General features: G+C 46.2%; 1 protein-coding gene across 1 annotated transcript; it reads left to right on the forward strand.

Moving 5' to 3' along the window:
• Positions 1–5,274: 5,274 nt before the first annotated feature.
• On the forward strand, positions 5,275–18,344 carry CTCF (CCCTC-binding factor (zinc finger protein)). Its single transcript, XM_010152368.1, has 10 exons — positions 5,275–6,055; positions 6,721–6,891; positions 7,795–7,928; positions 9,342–9,462; positions 10,207–10,356; positions 11,887–12,047; positions 12,440–12,622; positions 13,027–13,159; positions 15,572–15,739; positions 16,751–18,344. The coding sequence occupies exons 1-10, from the start codon at positions 5,275–5,277 to the stop codon at positions 16,930–16,932; spliced, it is 2,184 nt and encodes a 727-aa protein (XP_010150670.1). The 3' UTR covers positions 16,933–18,344.
• The last annotated feature ends 152 nt before the right edge of the window (positions 18,345–18,496 follow it).

Genomic DNA, 18,496 nt, shown 5'->3' on the forward strand with positions numbered 1-18,496 from the left:
TTACTGTCTCTGAGATGTTAAAATATTTCTGAAAGTAGTTGCTTAATAATGAATTAATGAAATGGCCTTTTTTAAAATGTAAAGCTGTAATAGATGTTCGTGAAGGTGTATATTTGATTTTGTTGTTGTTTTCAACGTTGTAAGTGGCAAGGAGGAAATGAGAGAACAGCTGGAGATGGGTATAGCACTCATAACCAGTGGATATGGAATTCAGTGCAGTAGGCAAATGAAAGCTTCAAGTTTCCAGTATGAGAAAATTACTTAAAAAAAGAAACTTACTCCAGCTTTGTAGTTTCTGCTGTTGGTAGTAAATCTTTCATGTTTTGCATGTGATAGCACTGTGAAAATACCTATTCCCAAGTTTTTCAGAGAGCTACCTGTTCCTTAAGGTTTTGTGAGCTTTGTCAAGTGGTTTCACATTCCTAAGCTTATCTTTAAAAAAAAAAAAAAGAGAATAAAGTTGGTTCCCTCTTCCACCTGTTCCTAAAGATTCAACACCAGATTCTTAAGCTTTTGTACAACTCTCATAATTGGATGCTTAAGTAATTCTACCCCTATTATTATTCTCTATTTCTGGTGGTGATTAGAATTGTCCATTTCTGCTGCTATTAAGAAATTTCAGTCTTTAATCTGGAGAACCTGTGGGTCTGTGGCTTTACACACAGCTAGCCTGTTTGGATCACAGAAGGTTGGAAGGGACCTTAAAGATCATCTAGTCCCACCCCCCCTGCCATGGGCAGGGACACCTTCCACTAGACCAGGTTGCTCAGAGCCTCATCCAGCCTGGCCTTGAAGACATCCAGGGATGGGGCATCCACAGCATCTCTGGGCAACCTGTCCCACTGCCTCACCACCCTCTCCGGGAAGAATTTCTTCCTGATATCCAATCTAAACCTCCCCACTTTCAATTTAAACCCGTTACCCCTTGTCCTGTCACTATACAGGCCCTTGCAAAAAGTCCCCCCAGCTTCCTTTTTTGCTGTTGTTTGGTCCGTGAAACTTGATGCGGATGAGGGTTTGGGTTTCTTTAATGTTGGCTGAGAGGCAGGCAAATGTCTTTTTGTGGCAGTAGCTGTATTATAAATAACCCAGCTAGAAAGACATGCAGTGGCGCTAGCTGTCCTTGTATACACACATCTGTCTTTGGGTTTGTACTGTCTGCACTGACATCTGTAGCAAGTTGTCTTTAATGCTTCTGCAGTTAAATTCTGTAGGGTTGCCTTAATTGAATGCTGTGTGTCTCAGTCTTTCTGTGCTGGTGTGAGTTTTATCAGCCTTGCTGTACTGGAACTGTTATTAAATAATGTTCTTGAATATTAAAGTTTGTTCTTTCAAGACAAATGACTTCCCAGTGAAGTGCGAGGCGTTCAGAAGGGACGGAGAATGGCAGAGTGTTGTTGCGGTTTGCCTGAGACTTTCTCCTGAGCTGCAGTCAGTAGGGCTTGTTGGCTTTAGATTCCTTTGTCTGAGACAACCCTTGGATTTCTTTCATTGGAGTAAGGTGTCACTTGTATCAAATGTGTGCCCCATCTTCTTTCTGCTTCGGTTTTCTAGAGGCCCATCAATTGCTTGGAAAAGCTTAGGGCTGTTGTTTGGACATCGCAACTTCTGACGTGGCTACTTGGATTGTGACAGTGTGCTGAGCTGTTCGGGGATGCACGGTCTGCTCTGAGTTGGTAGAGCCTGTTGGGCGAGCGTGTGTGTGAAGACCAGTTTGAGCTATTACATGGGAATTGTGGTGGTTTCAGATGTTCTTTGGTCTTTCCTTGGTCACTCTCCTTACTCTGGAAGATCTTCTTTCACTCTTTTCAGTCTTCATTTACCAAATCCTCTTCTGTTAACCTGCTGCTTTGTTTTCCTTTTTAGATTGAGTCATTGTGGAAGTAAGCTATTGGTGTAAGGTACAGTAACTGGTAGGAAGAGAGCTGAAGAGAAAAGCCAGAAATAAAGGGTTGGGAGAATGGTAAGACAAAATACGTTCAGTTTTATTCCTAGTGTTTGGCTATAACACTCTTAGTTGTAGCAAATAGCACGTGTCCTCTGAAATATCAGATTCTTTTTTTTTTTCAGAACTTGGCTGGGTAACTTTTAATGTAAATCTGTGAAAAGCTGAGGAAGATCCGTTTCTGTTAAAATCGGTGGAAATGGAAAATCCTCAGGAAGCTGCAGGATCACATCCAGTGAGCTAGCTGATGGTACCTTCTGGTCACTCTTCCAATGTATTTAAAACTTTTCCTCTAAAAAAAGCTTTCTCTAAAAGCCCTTTTGTGAAAAAGATTACATTTTAAAAAAAAAAAAAAAGGAAAAAAGAGCAAATGTTTAAAGTCGGAATGATTGAGAAGTAAAACAGACAGGCAGCCCCAAGCTCACCACAGCGGAGATGCATGGCATCTCCAGAGACCCCATACATTCTGCCTAGCCTCCTTGTCTCTCAGGTTTAGAGGCCATGCTGTGTTCCCCCAATTGTAGAAGTATTTTAATATGAAGATCCACACTTGGCAGCTTGGGAAGGTTTTTGAGCTGGCCATCAGTCGAGACTCCTGTGTATTTCTGTGTTTTTATGGCACATTGTTACTATAACCTGGAGTGGTTTGTGATTTTCGTTAAAGCACTGTAACGTTTCCCTGCTGGCAGGAGCCTGGTTTAAAACCTGTCCTTTTCAGGTGAATTTACTTTAAAAGCGCTGGTGGAGGGCAGTGAGAGGAGGTGGCAGGAGGCCTTCCCGGCTGCAGTGCGCGTGGCTGGCCGCTGGAGGACAGCCGTGCTTCGCCCGGGCTGCTGCTCCGGGCTCCGGCTTTCGGCAGGATGCTGCTGCGAGGAGCGACGGGTAACGCTAGGGTAAGAGAAGAGGGAGCCGGAAGGAACAGGGGTGCCTTAGTTTCTTTACTGAATGGTTGTAAGAGTACTTTTACCTACTTCGCACACGTGTACACCCCTCGTTGTGAGTAGCCTTGAAACGAAGCCTTGCCTGGTCCTCCGCTGGGAGACCTGCTTCTGCAGGACCCTAGAGGACACTCAAATGTTGGCCTCTTGGCTTGCTTCCAGCTGACTTGGTAGGCTGGCTACCAACTTCGGTATTGGCAGTTAATGTGAAGGTCCGTGGGAGAGGCCCACCTCTGCTCAGAGCTGCCTGTGCTTGTGTCAAGGCTGCTGACCTCTGCTCTGTTCAGCTGTGAGGCACCAAAGTGGAAATGCATTAGCTCTGCAGATGAGCTTTTGTCATTTTTCCCCCTCCATTTTAAATCTTTTGTTATCACCCCCCAGCTATTTAAAACATGCTTATATTTTGTTTAGCTCTATCCTTCCTTTTCTTGTTCAGAGACCTTCGGTCACCTGAAGAGGTGGCTTCTCTCTCTCTCTCTCTCTCTCCCTGTCTCTCTCTCTTCACAAATACTTGTGATAATTAACAAATGATTTGCTAGGATTGTTTCGCAGTTACTGTAGGCCTAAGACCAGCACTCCGTTCCGATTGCCTGCTGGCTAGTGTTAAGTACTTACATCATCTTGTGTACTTCAGCTGTTTGTCCATATGGATTTGCTCTGACTTGAAAAGCTGATGGGTGGTAAAGGAAAGGAGAGGCCGGATCCCTGCAGGGACTGCAGATGAAGCCATATGTCAGTATTTCTGGGTATCTGGTGCCCCCTGGAGACTGCTGCCGCCCATGACATAACAAATATCAAGACTGCTTGTTAATAATGTCCCAGCTCTGAGTAAGCTGAAGAACAATATGAACTATATTGTTCTCACCACACAAGTGGAGACTACTAAAAAAGGTAATAGAGTAAAAGCGAGGGCTCTCTAAAAATAACAACTCTGTGCCTTGTAATTCTTAAGGCTAATGAAGACTGACAGCTGTTTTGTGTTTGTGTATAGAAGCATGTGTGTTTCAGAAATGAGTGTGCAAGATGAAGTGTAGAGACCTGAAAGTAGTGTGGTGTGAGATTTAAGTGCTGAGTTCACAAGACAGGTTAAATAGATTCTGTTTGCTGCTCTGAGAGGCCAGTCTAATAGGAAAACGTGGAAGTCATCAAATCAGGAATTTGAGTCAGAGCTTTATCACAAGCTTTGTAAGGGAACTGGCATTTTCGGTGCTTGTTTCAATAGTCAAGTTGACCTTGGTTGGTACCTTTATAACACCTAAGTGAGGGGTACGATAAATTATATCCTGATGCAGGGAATTTATTTGACGTGGCTGTGGAATCTGCTTTCATTTTACCAAAGTAAAACCACTTGAAACAGAGGGAGACTTACAAAGCACTCCTTGGCTATGATTTTTGTTATTTGGGGAGAAAGCTGCAAAATGATAATTTCTTTTAGATATTACTCCTCTGGAAACAACCTTCCTGCAGGATGAGAATACAGGACTTTCTCTTATTTTACGCTGACCGCAGAATGCGGGCTGGTCTGGGGAGAGACTGAGCTCTGTTATGCTTGTATGCAACTGTTTTCAGAGTTACGGGTAAGGCCCACCAAAACGTAGAGCTTCAGAATTGTTCTTTGTGTACGTGTGGGTAGATTTAACCCAGGTATCATGAGACATTGTTAGTCCAGCAGCTCTGAGTGCGTGTTGTTTAAGTTGAAGTAAGACTTCACCTGAGCCTTTTCTGCGTGCTGCAGCTCATTGGACCCGAGGGGGGCACCGCATGTCAGTCTCTGCTTTGCTCGGGGGCTAGGCGGTGGCTGCTTGCAAGAAATATACTTGACTGACTTGATTAAACCTGCAGGAAATTGTAATTGTTTGACATGAAACAAGCGAGATTTAAGTTCTTGGGCTTAATTTTAGTGCTTTTTCTTCTTGGAAAAGTTCTGCCCTTCTCAAACGTATACTTTCCTTAAGGTTGGCTCTTTACTTTTAACAACACGTTATTTTTGTACTTTTAAAATTTATAGCCAAAGACTGCTTGGGATATCGCTAAGCTGTGCGAAGTGACTAAAGCTCAGTAAGGAATAACACTGCTGTACATCTTGCCTGTGGGATTTGCGGTCTTTGAGAAACGGGAACATGCATATCACTTAATCTCTCCTCCTCGCTTTCCTTCCTTTCCAAGAAACCGGTACGGTTGTCTTGCATCAGGCAGCGTTCCGTGGTTGCCTTGGCTTACAGTGGCAATAGGCTAGTGGAGAACTACAGTTCTCAGACTGCGACTGTAGTACGTTGCTGCTGTCGAGCTGGTTGTTCGCCACTTGTGCCTCCGTGGGGTTTGCGTGGTTGGTAAAGTACATTGGATGGTGCACAGCATTCATTCTCTTTGTTTTTACAGCAGGAAGGTGAAATGGAAGGTGAGGCAGTAGAAGCTATTGTGGAGGAATCGGAGACTTTTATTAAGGGGAAGGAGAGAAAAACCTATCAGAGACGCCGTGAAGGCGGACAGGAGGACGATGCTTGTCATATACCAGCAAACCAAGCGGATGGAGGGGAAGTAGTGCAGGATGTCAACAGTGGCGTGCAGATGGTGATGATGGAACAGCTGGATCCGACTCTCCTTCAGATGAAGACTGAAGTAATGGAAGGTGCAGTGCCTCAAGAAACGGAGGCCACGGTGGATGACACGCAGATCATAACGCTTCAGGTTGTTAATATGGAAGAGCAGCCTATAAACCTTGGTGAGCTTCAGCTGGTCCAAGTACCTGTACCAGTGACTGTACCTGTTGCCACCACGTCTGTGGAAGAGCTTCAGGGAGCTTACGAAAACGAGGTTTCCAAAGGAGGCATGCAAGAGGGGGAGCCCATGATCTGTCACACCCTCCCTTTACCAGAAGGCTTCCAGGTCGTGAAAGTGGGCGCAAATGGTGAGGTGGAGACACTGGAACAAGGTGAACTTCAGCCACAGGAAGATCCCAATTGGCAAAAAGATCCAGACTATCAACCACCAGCCAAAAAAACAAAGAAAAACAAAAAGAGTAAGCTTCGCTATACCGAGGAAGGGAAAGATGTGGATGTCTCCGTGTATGACTTTGAAGAGGAGCAGCAGGAGGGTTTGTTGTCCGAGGTCAATGCAGAAAAGGTGGTGGGCAATATGAAACCGCCTAAACCAACAAAAATTAAAAAGAAAGGTAAGCTCCCCATCTGCAAGAGGATTTTGCAAATGTGTGTGTTATGGTGGGACCTTGTGATGTGATTGAAGTGGGTGAGTAGGTGCAGGTGGGAGTAAAGCTGGCATGCCCAGTGTCGCTCGCTCTGTATAGAAGTGCCCAGCTCTATTGTTTCTTGGGCAAACCTCCCGTCTCCTCCATGTAGGCTATAAAGGAGCTCGTTTTCCTCGAGCGTGATGCTGTGGCATTAGTATTCACATGTAACTGCAGTTGAAAAGGTTCTTTTCTTTGCTGTAATGCCTATGTAAGGGTTCGTACATGTGGTTTACATCAAGGACCAATGTACAGTGAGTCCTGGGGGTTTTTCCTTACCCATTGTGGGGTCGGGTAGGTGGTACAAATTACGGCAGTAGGTATGTTTTGATTTTTTTTTCCTTAAAACTCTAAATTGAGGAACCATTTTTAGAGTGAAGAAGGAACATTGAGTGCTGGCATACTGCTGAAAACTGAAGTCACGCCAGCCGTAGGCAATGACTGTTCCTAAGGATATGCAGTTGGATTTAATGGTACAAGATGGTTCCTTGTAGTAGTTACACCTCCAAGAATCTTTCCTTTTCCCTGCTGATGTCGTGTTACGCAGCAGACGCAGTACGGTCAAGACTAAAGATGGTTTCCTTCACGGCTAGGTGTAAAGAAGACATTCCAGTGCGAACTGTGCAGTTACACTTGTCCGCGTCGTTCCAACCTGGACCGCCACATGAAAAGCCACACTGATGAAAGACCACATAAGTGCCATCTCTGTGGCAGGGCTTTCCGGACAGTCACGTTGCTGAGGAACCACCTCAACACTCACACAGGTACTCCTCCTTTTGTGTACGATGCTTCTGTAGGATCTTTAGAACTGATAGATCCACTGTTTTTCTATCTTAAGTCTATCTAATTTCATTTATGGAACAAGCTAAAAAGGAAGAAATGAATGCAGTGCTGCTCTTCATGTCTCATTTGAACAGTTTTCTGCCTGGCCATGTCAGGTACAAAGCTCATCCTCTGTGTAGGTATAAAGCCGATCCTGGGCTTGATGTGAAATTACCAAAGGTTACAGAAAACATTCCATTTGTCTTGGGCTTTAGTGGTTGTGTTCTGAGCTTTGGGTCACTACTGCTGCTGCTTGTGGAAAAGTAAGAGGAGAGTGAGGCTGGAGCTAAACATAAGGGAATTGAAAATAGCAAAACTAAGCCCACACCAAACAACAAAACCACCCCACCCCAAAAAAGTCAAAGCCCAAGGAATAGATTATGAACTGGAATAATAAAACTTACAGCTAGGAGCTGTAGCACACTTCTGTTTCTCCTTACCTAGGTTTGTGATACGGAGTTACGGGTAATTGAACTGTAACGCAGCTTTTTGTGAACTTTCTGACAACAAAAAAGCCATATCCCTCATGTTCTCTGCCTACCTGCATTGTGTCTGACTGGGTGCTGTGAGATTTGTAAATAACCAACTGATGCAAAACGCAGGGAGTTTGTTTCCTCACTGGAAGGATATTAATTCTCCAAGGCCTTCGGTCTGTTAGTTATCTATACAAAAGTTGTGACTCCTGAGTGCTACTTGCAGCTCTAATCTAATCTTTCAGAACATAAAAGCAATGTTACTAATTCTCTTCAAGTGGGGGGGGGGGGGGGGGGAAGACAAGCTGTCTCATTTTTTTTTGCTAATAAATCTGAATGTCACTATCTTCCTGTTTTGCTGCAAATGATTAGGTACTCGCCCTCACAAGTGCCCAGACTGCGACATGGCCTTTGTCACCAGCGGAGAGTTGGTTCGGCATCGCCGCTACAAACATACCCATGAGAAACCATTCAAATGTTCAATGTGTGATTATGCGAGTGTGGAGGTACGTTAGCTGATGGTTACAGCGCTGAATACTTCCTTGTACGCTTCAGAGCTTGTTCACCATCTGTTATGAACTCTGTTCTTCGGCATTTCCTCTTTGGCCACTTGTAGAAAAGGCTCTGAGCAAAAACGTTGCAGATTGGGGCTGCTCATGGAAGCACATGGGAGGGTTTCCTCAGTTAGAGAGCATTTATGCATGGAAAAATCCTAGGTGATACGACAATAGTTGTCATTGTTTCTTAAATTGTTTGGCCTTTAAGATGATGGCAGGAACTGTAGTGTGCTCCGTGTTGGTGGAGGCAGCCGTCGCCTTGCAGCACTAGGATGTGCTTTCAGACTAGAGGTGCCCTCCCGTTCTAGAAACGTACCTTCTGCACCTTATTTGTTTATGCCATTAAGGTGGGGTTGGCCAAAATTAATGAGCCTTTGCCTCAGTATTGGTGAAAAGTAGCTTTGCTAATACTGGGTGATCGCCTAATTTGCTCAAGCAAATTAAGCTTCCTTGACTGCTCTCCCCTGTGCAGTATGGCTGCTTGTGCTACAGGACAGCTTTATAATGTGGTAGGAAACCTGAGCAAGATGATGAGCAACATGAAGAGGGCTGGCTGCAGTGGGGAGAGGTTGAGTAGGGGCTTTGGGCATTTCTGCCTTCCCACACTGGCTGCAGAACTGTCATTCCAGGCTCTGTGGTTTGAGTCTGAGTTAAATTGTGTTGCAGTGGTTTTCATAGTCTGAATTAGGAAAGAAGAACCAAGTTGGTCCTTGTGAGCTTGTGCTGTGTTTTGTAGGCACAGGTTGGTGATTAAGCAGCGTGGTCAGGCTGGAGTAGAAAACGCCTCAACGGTTTTGTGTTCTTGCTGACCTTTAAGCTGGGTTCCTGCCTTATAGATAAAAGCAGGAGAAGAATGGAATTAAATCACCCTGTTCATTTGCAGGACTAGATTTTTATTGTTAGTAAGACATTGATTGATCTTATCCCTCTCAAGAGTAACTGGAGAGGACCCAAGAAAGCACCCTGCGGAGAAAAGTACACTGTGTAGGGGACAGCAATCCCCAGCTTATGCCTGGGGTGCCTGCGCTCCTGGAACACTTTCTTGTGGCTCTCCAGGATCCTTGGACATTTCAGCGTGCCTTCAGATGCTGAGATGGTCGGTAGCAGTAGGGCGAGCACAAGACTAAACAGGGCTGCGCTGAGTGTGGGAACCAGCATCAAGGAAGATTGAGAATGAGGTTGGGAGGTGAAGTAGAGTGGGCAGGAGCGAGTGGCTGTGTGCAGGGTGAGAACGGCTTTGAAACATGCTTGCTTGTTGTAGTGGCAAGATAAAAATAGACTTCAGCTCTTGAGTGATTTCTTGACTTTTGGCAACCTGACCCGTTCATTTATGCTAACTTCAGTCTTGCTCTTGTCTTCCAGGTTAGCAAATTGAAACGCCACATTCGCTCTCACACTGGAGAGCGTCCGTTCCAGTGCAGCTTGTGCAGCTATGCCAGCAGGGATACCTACAAGCTGAAGAGGCACATGAGGACCCACTCTGGTATTGATCCCGTGGTGGTTTGTTTTGTTTTTTTTTTTTTAGTGTGGTGCTTTGTTTTAGTGTCTGAGAGCTGAGGCTGTGTACAACACAGCTTAAACAGCAGCAGAAACACTGGTTTATAGTGTAATAGAAAACATTATAAAATCTGTAGCTGAAGAGAACGCACAAGGATTTGTAAGTGCTAGTAGATTCGTAACCCGGTAGTAATTGCTGCAGTGAGAAACGAGCTGGTGGATTCTGATAGCTGGTTTGGCTGCGAGGTGATAAAATACAGGCACTTGTTGTACAAAGAGAAGAAACTTCTTTTACCGGAGTTCCACATCCAGTTGAACCTCATAGGCATTTACAGTATCATGCCTGAGTGTAGTTGCAAAAAGCATCTTGTGCCTATTAGTTTGTAAAGATCCTAAATTTTTCCTTCAATAGAAACAGGGATGGCTTTAGCACAGAATGTTACCAGAGTCCTGAATAAGATGATACTGCTGAAATGTAAGGGGAGAAGACACCCTTGCATGTATACCTGAGCATTCAGAACCCCCACCCCCAAAAAAATGTGATGCCACTTTGTCCTCTGGCAGCCTGTGTGTAGGTCTTCCATGCATTTCACAAAGGGAGGATAATCATTTAACTATTTCTGTCAACTAGCTGTAGGAGGTTTCTGGGAGGTTGTTTTGTTTGGGGCTTCTTGGTGAGGTTTCTTTTTAATAGAAGTACTCATGCTGTTTTTTCCTTGTGCTACCAAAGGAGAGAAGCCATATGAATGTTACATCTGCCACGCTCGCTTCACTCAGAGCGGTACCATGAAGATGCACATTTTGCAGAAGCACACAGAGAACGTGGCCAAATTTCACTGTCCTCACTGTGATACCGTTATAGCGAGAAAGAGTGATTTGGGTACGTATCTCACAGAAGTGGCCAATTGCTGAAGGTTCCACAAAACACTTTCGCAGAATTAGAGTTCACATAACTCAACTGCTGTCTCTGGTTTTTACCTCATAGTTCTGGTAACTACAGCATGAGGCATAGGCTTAGATGTGTGGCTGGTAATACACCTTTTAGCTTACAGTAGCTGCTGCAAACTGATAATTTTCAGTTTCTCTTTGTTATCTGAACATGTAGCATGTTTTCCAAGCTTACAAAGACTGTTCTCAGGCCTTCAGATGAGAGGCATTGACTGATCTCTGTCTGAGATCGCAGCTGCATTTGGATTAGCGTGTGAAAAACCAGAAGAACGCTTGGCTTGACCTCCTGCACATTGGAGGCCATTGTTTCACGCAGAGATGTTTTCATCAAGCTAAAAGGTCTGAATCAGACCAAATAGTTTAGTTTTCTAGGATGAGGAGCTGTGTGCCACAGACAGGCTAGGAGAGTCTGAGTTGTCACAAAAGTCAAGATGCAAGTAGGAGCATCTTGATCTAGTGATCAGTACCCGGTGTGATTCCAGCAGGCAAGCTCTCTTTTTATGTTCCAGAAGAAGGTGAAAAATAATACCAGGCCCAGAGCAGCTGAGAAGGAAGAAGCTAAGATTTGGCAGAACTCTCTGTCTATAAACAGAATATCGCCCAAGTAATGGAAAGGCAGGCTCCCTTCCAATAAAGACAAGTGTAAAGTGCTGCAGTGAGAGGCAGTTGGAGAGGATGGCAGGCAGTTGATGTCGGGAACAAATGAGCTGATTTACAGCAGAGGAGAACTGGTGTTAGCTATGAACAATTTTTTTCTTCTAATAATGCTTTAGTCGACCCTAAGCTACCTCGTGCAGCTGTGGTATGCTCTAGGTGGAGGATTTTAAAGTGACTAAAACATCTGTCAGGGATTATCTGCTGGTATCCCTGTTGCCTTCTACCTGTTACTGACTTCTAATCCTGCAGAAAATCCTGTTTTCCCCAGTGTATTACCTTGTTTCTGGCTGTATCCGGGCAATTCAGAGTAGTCTTAAACGTGACAGTCCACAAGGCATTTGGGTTGACAGTCACGTGTTGCTAAACGCAAGTGCACTGTGTCGGCACAGATCGTACTAATAACCCAACCCAGAATGGGAAACCTTGGTGGAGTTTTTCTGCAAGACCTCTCTGTCTGGAAATTGGTTTGTTGATTTTAATCATAGAATCACAGAATGGTTTGGGTTGGAAGGGACCTTAAAGCCCATCCAGTTCCAACCCCCCTGCCATGGGCAGGGACACCTTCCACTAGACCAGGTTGCTCAAAGCCTCATCCAGCCTGGCCTTCGACACTTCCAGGGATGGGGCATCCACAGCGTCTCTGGGCAACAGAGAATGAGTCTCTTGGTTTTTTAGTTGAATCCTAAATTAACTATTTTGCTTTTTTTGGCTTGAACTTAAAGGGAAGATTGCTAAGAGACTGTAGGATGGTGTTTCATGCTTGGAAAGCCATGGTGACTAAAGCCTGTGATCCTTTTCCTCCTAGGTGTCCATTTGCGAAAGCAGCATTCCTACATTGAACAGGGCAAGAAGTGCCGCTATTGTGACGCTGTCTTTCACGAGCGGTATGCCCTCATACAGCATCAAAAGTCTCACAAGAATGAGAAGCGCTTCAAGTGTGACCAGTGCGATTATGCATGCAGACAGGTAAGCTGGTGGGACTGGCACCCCTTACGAGCACTAGAACAGGAGCTAAAAATGAGGTGGAAATCTTGGCTGCTGAGTTTGACCGGCTGTCGAGATCACATTAGTCTGACGGATCTTTAAGTCCAGTGGCCTTTGCTCCTTGGTGTAGTGCTCCCCTGCAGAGAGTACATCAGGGTTGTGACTCTGAGAGTTACCTGCTGACAAAGGGATACGAGTCCATATAGTGTGGAATTACCTAGGATGGAATACGCCATCAACCAAGATGTTCTCGCATTCCTACAGAATTATGCTTTCCTTGATCTAAAGGATAAAGTTTTGGCTTCCTCTTAGCTGAAAATCTGCTATTCTGTGTCCATGTCTGAGTTTCTTCTTCTCTCGCTTGTCCCTGTCAGGAGCGGCACATGGTCATGCATAAACGGACCCATACTGGAGAAAAGCCTTACGCCTGTAGCCATTGCGATAAAACCTTCCGGCAGAAACAGCTCCTCGATATGCACTTCAAACGATATCACGATCCCAACTTCGTCCCTGCTGCCTTTGTCTGTTCCAAGTGTGGCAAAACCTTCACTCGCAGGGTAAGAGGGAACATTCTGGTTTGAATCGGGGCGGGTTGGGGTGGAATGAGGCTTTTAGCCAAGGGAAGGGGAACATGTTTACCCAAAGGGGAAGGAGGGTGAGGTACAGGGCACAACACTGATCTTTTAAATAGAGCACTTCGCTCTGAGAGGAGAAGAGAGGGGGAGACCTGGTGTAATTCAGAATTAGTACTGGAACTGTATTAGTGTTGACGTCATGAGCAATATGAAAATGCAACTTTATGCATAAAAATTAATCAAATTTACCCACTTCCCCAAAATAGTCTTCCTTTTAAAAAAAAAAAAGGCATAGGTTAGCAGAAATACGTTTGAAAAATAGAATTTCTAATCTTTAATTCAGTGCATTTACATTTTCTGTTGTTTTTTTTCTGTTCCCCGAGTAGAACACGATGGCCAGACATGCTGATAACTGCTCCGGCCTAGATGGTGGGGAAGGAGAGAACGGAGGAGAGACAAAGAAGGGCAAACGTGGCCGAAAGAGGAAGATGCGGTCTAAGAAAGAAGACTCCTCCGACAGTGGTAAATACTCCGTACATTCCACAGGCCTGCGATTCGCTGTGTTAGCCTTTAGTTTGCCCATTATCCAGGTTTGCCCTTGCAAGTGAAAGGCTTCTGCCTAGTTGGCAGGCAAAAAATGATAGTACGTGGCCAAGTATGGAGCCTGTGGGGGGGTAGCACGGATTCCGCTGTGGGGTTCTGTCCTGCCCGCTCTGTGTGCGAAGTTCTCTGGGAGCGTCTTCAGTGTCCCAAAAGAAGTGGTGTGTTTCTGCGGTGCCCTGCTAGGAAAGGGCACATGCTCCTGCTTCACAGCTACTGGACAGCATGCGGCATGCCCAGCCGCCTGGCAGCTTGGCTGCTGCGGTGGGAAAGCTGGCAGCTTCCGAGGGAACGGTGGAGAAGGTGCTGGGAACTTAGGGGCTGTTGTGAAGGGCCTGTTGAGCTTATTCGTGAGTCAAGGGGCTGAAGGTGTCTTCCGCTTCGGAGGTGTGTCTGCATATATACTGGTACTGAGGAGATGGCCTTTGAGGGGCTCTTAACCCAGCTGGCCGCCGGCCAGAAAGTCAAGGGTGCCCTGTAGTGAAGCCTGTAAGCTCCTTCGGAACAGGGAGATAACAGGACCTGTTGCAGCAGGCAGTGACCACCTTCACCATGGTGTGATTAGTGAAGGAGACACTCGATCACAGTCCCTTCTGGTGGAGGGAAAATCCAGTTGTATCATCAGTGGGAAAATCAGGCAGAGTCTCAAGACCAACCATTTCAGGGATGATCCAGCAGAAGTGCTGTTGCTGACGAGTCATTTGTCTGGAGTGCTTTATGTAATTAATCAAGGGGCGTAGGTTGGGAGAACAGGATCTCTCTGGCTGGAGATGGTGTATCTAAAATTCTTACATGGCAAACAGGTTTTATAGGAAACGAGACGAGTACGGTCGAATGGCTTGCGCAAACCTTGGCTGCAAAAACTGTAGAATAAGTGCTTATACTCGTGGTTGTGTCGATATTTGGAGAAGCGCGTTGCAATCAGTTGAATAAAGCATGTGTGACTAATAGTGCGTTTAAAACACGCAAAGATCTGCGAGACAGTAAAATAACTTCCTTGGTGGAAGGTAGTTCAAAACATGGGGTTCTGTAGGGTCCAGATCCGATTTGTAAGCTTCAGCGAGCCAGTCGTAACAACCCTAATTTTATTCAGTTGGGATGGTCTGGGGTTCAAAGCCGTTCTGGGGGAAGCTGATCAGGAGGGCACGTGTGTTAGCTGAACTGGTGAGCGTGGTCCGGTTGTAGCTCGGACTCCGTGATGGAGAGCATCCCTTCAGCCCCCGCCTGGGTTGAGCTCCTCGGGAGTCCTTGGCTAGGAAGACGGACTAGCGCCAGCTGAGTAGCAGTAAGAAAGAGTTCCAGCCACGTCCTTGGGGGATCACGTTACTTGGTGGGTTCTTATCCCTGGATCTGCAGTTTCATGAGTCTTGGCCACTGCTGAACATCTGAAAACGGTGAGCGAAGCTGTGACCAGACGGTCCTGTCTTGTGCTCATGGGACAAATGGCAAACAGCAAATAACATCTTGGTGTCCCGGCCTGGCTGCCTCAGATTAGACAGTTGATAGAGGATGAGTAGAGGGGGGAATGTAAAGAAGCTCTAAAAAGGTGGGACCTGAGAAATACGTTAGAAATTTAGGGGATATTCCTTGGGTGACTGTGTAAAATAACACAGCGTATGCATGCCTCAGTGTGTGTAAGAGACAACTTGCTTGGGGTTTTTTATTCCCTTTCGTTGGATTAACAGCAGTAGGTTGGCCTTACGCAACGGCCCTTTTGCGTGTAAGTGAAGCCGCTCCTCCTGCAGGCACCCTCACGGATGTAAGGGAAATCGTTCTGCCGTGCAGACGGTATCGTCCCCTTTGACATGTCTTACTGCCTTTTGTCCGCTTCATTTTTGCCTGGGGCAATCTGAACACGTCCCTAGTGCTAACCCAGTAATTTTAAGAATAATAAGGTGTAGAGCAATAAGCTTGGTTAACGTACAAGTTGCAGAAAGCCCACAGCTTGCCGTGAGACTGGGATCGGAACCGGTGAAAGAGTTGATATGAATGGGAGGTGTTGCCATAAATCCTTTTGTAGACAGGCCCTTGGAACACACTATTAGACTGTCCTGCCCCTGAAGGGAGCTCTTGGGGAAGATCCCCATGGTCACAGGTTGATAAATTGGGGGTTGATGGCCCTGGAAAGTTTGGCGAGCGGCCTGCAGAGCCGTTTTCACCCATAATGCTTAGGAACTCCCCCGTTGTGTGTGGCTCTGCCACCTTCAACTTGAGACTCTGAGGTCTTGGGCATAAGTCCCAGTGTCTGGCAGCAGCTGGAGTGGTTCTCTGGAGGTGGGTGTTTCCTTCTCCTTTAAACTGGAGTTTTACCCGATACAATGTTTCTTACAGAGGAAAATGCTGCACCGGATTTGGATGCTAACCAGGATGAGGAAGAGACAGCAGTAGAAATTGAGGCTGAACCAGAAGTTGAGCAAGAGGCTCCTGCACCCCCTCCCAGTAAGAAACGAAGAGGAAGACCACCAGGCAAAGCTGCCACCCAACCAAAACAATCCCAGCGTAAGTCGCTGTTCGACGCTTATATTACACTGCGCGCGCGCACTGCTTTTCCTTGGATTGGGCAGTCCTTGGAGGAGAACTGCTCCCCTCGGTGAGCTCATTTAAAAGCAGAGTAGAGGCAAGTGCGGTTAAGAACTCAACCTTTGGTGTGAGGTTTTGTTGCAAGGGTTTCCTGGGCTCGAGGGAACATTGCCACTTGGGATTGTGCTGAAAGGAGAGCACGTTGGGTTTTTCCCTTCCGTATTATTCCAGTTCACTGACGTGCAAACTGGGGCGAAAAGCGAGCGCTTAGGCTCTCTCTGCGGCAGTGCGGTTCCTGGTACGGCAGCTGTTGGCACGGTCCCTGTGGCGTTCGTACCTCTGTAAACCTCTGCGTGACCACAGGCCTCAGGCCTGGAGTTCTGAGCGTAGCAGCGGTGCCCAGGGAGTTTCAGTCCCTCAGAGTTTTCTCCATGAGAATAGACCCCAATAACTGTGAATAAATTCTAGGAACAAAGCAGGAAGGGCAGATTTGTCCCTTCAGGGGGTAACGCTTCCCCGGGGGCTTGCCCGTCCGCTCAGCGCGACAAGCACGGCCCGTGTCCTTCCTAGAATTACAGCCTGTGGGAGCCTTTTGTGTTGGGTTTGTCACTAGTGTTGCTGCATTCTGCTGAACTGGAGCCTTTTCCTTACTCCCCTGCATCGGCACGGCCTTGCTGGGGTATCCTGCAGAACCCGTTGTTTGGATAATGCCGTAATGCCGCAAGGCATACGGGAACTGCCGGGGGAGCGCATCTTCCGTCGTACAGGGCAGGGAGGTGGATGCTCGGTACTGGAGTGAACGGGGCGGGCTAATGAACCTCTCCCTATCGATGTGGGAACGCGAGCTCTGGGCCCCCCCTTCCCTTGTTGTGGGAGAGTGCGAGGTGTCTGCCGAAACCGTCCCTGGAGAGGGGTGTGGGCCAGCTGTGGAACCCTTAAAAACCCAGACCTGTCGTTTCCCCCCTCCCCCTTTGTTTTCTGCCCTTCTAGCTGCAGCAATCATTCAGGTTGAAGACCAGAACACTGGTGAAATTGAAAACATTATAGTTGAAGTAAAGAAAGAACCCGATGCGGAAACGGTAGAGGAAGAGGAGGAAGCTCAGCCTGCTGTAGTGGAAGCTCCCAACGGAGACCTCACTCCTGAGATGATTCTCAGCATGATGGACCGGTGATGGAGGAAGACCACGCTGGTGACTGAACTGGCCTGGGCTGTGTTTAAGCGGCTCAAAAATCTATTTTTTTTTTTTCCTTTTACCTTTTCTCTTGGCTTTGGGAAATGCATCATTTTAGACCATTTTACCAAACATACTGGGAAAGAAAACTTCAAAAATGATGTTAGAATGTGATTTAACTAGAACTTGCTGTTTTATGTTAGCATTACAGGATCATTGAAACATTAGGAAATGTTTTGGAGTCCTTGAGGGTTTCCTGTGAGATGCTTGATTTAGTTTTGCTCTGAACGCATTGTAAAGCTGGCCCAGGGGCCGTGTTTACATGCACCGAGTTTTAACACGCGAACGGGGAAGCCTCGACTAGGGTAGGTGGTCAACCACTCCGGACTTGCCCTTCCAGTTCCCAGAGTCCTTGAGCCTCCTTCTCTCCGTAGTGTTTTTAACTGTAAATGCAGACTGGGGAGGGTTCTAGACTTTTAAAATTCGTTTCGTTTTGGCTTTTCCCCACTGACTAGCTCTGGATCTCCCAAGTCGGCTGCACACGGTAGTTTTTGGCATGCTCCAACTGGTTTCTGTCCTTAATATGCTTTGCTTTCTGCAAAGCATTTCTGTAATGGTCAAGCTTGTAAATAACTTTTTTTTTAAATTTTACATTTTAATCTTTTTCCATTAATTAAGAGGTATGCAAAAATGCAGATTAAAGACACCCTCCCCCCCAGTATTTTAATTCCTTTCAAAACTAAGTGACAAGAGAATGGATGGAGCGTAAATGTTGGAGAAGCTGTCGCTAACCGGTCGCGTAGAGAAGAGACGTACCCAGACCGCTGCTCGCGGAACAAGGGCAACCCGCGCCTGGAACCAGGTGTCGAAGCGCACGGAACCGGGGCGCTCGGAAGGTGCACGATGACCCTTCTTCTTGAGTTACAGTTTCACGACGACGTTTTCTTTGCTCTGTCTTGTAGTTGCCTTTTGTGTTGATGAATCCTGCGGTGAGGCAGAAGTGGCGATTCACACGTGGGTCACTGCAGCCCTCGAAACCTGGGCCAGGAAATTTTAATAGGTCAGTAATCACATGATTTTGGATCTCTGGTAAAAGACAAAAAAAAAAAAGGAATAATGTGAAATACAAATGATGCCTGTATATGAACTGTCACATGTTAAAATATGTAAGCTTTTTATAGAGCCTCAGTCTTGCTGATTTCAAACAAATTTTTCTTCTATGTATCGCTTTTAAGAGAGCTATCGGTTTAGCTATCAGACTCTAGGTTGATGCATTTTTGTACTTAGCTGTACTGTGTGATATTTTTCATTATTTTAGGAAGCCAACATGGGAAAAAAATACTGTTATAAAATATGTAATGGGGTTTGAAAGCTGGGAAGGAGAATATACTGCTGTACAGCTAATAAATAATAATGGATTAACACGCGTGCTCGCTGGCTGCTTTCTGCGTGTCCCTCACCGGCGTGACTTGGCAGCAATTCCCAGGCTGTGCAGCCGCTCCTCCGGGAAGGACGCCGCCGGCCTAAGCAGGGCCCGGCTCTCCCCTCTGCGGGCGTCCCCTCT

This window comes from Eurypyga helias, unplaced genomic scaffold, assembly GCF_000690775.1.
Source record: "Eurypyga helias isolate BGI_N326 unplaced genomic scaffold, ASM69077v1 scaffold23435, whole genome shotgun sequence".
NCBI classification, from domain to species: domain Eukaryota; kingdom Metazoa; phylum Chordata; class Aves; order Eurypygiformes; family Eurypygidae; genus Eurypyga; species Eurypyga helias.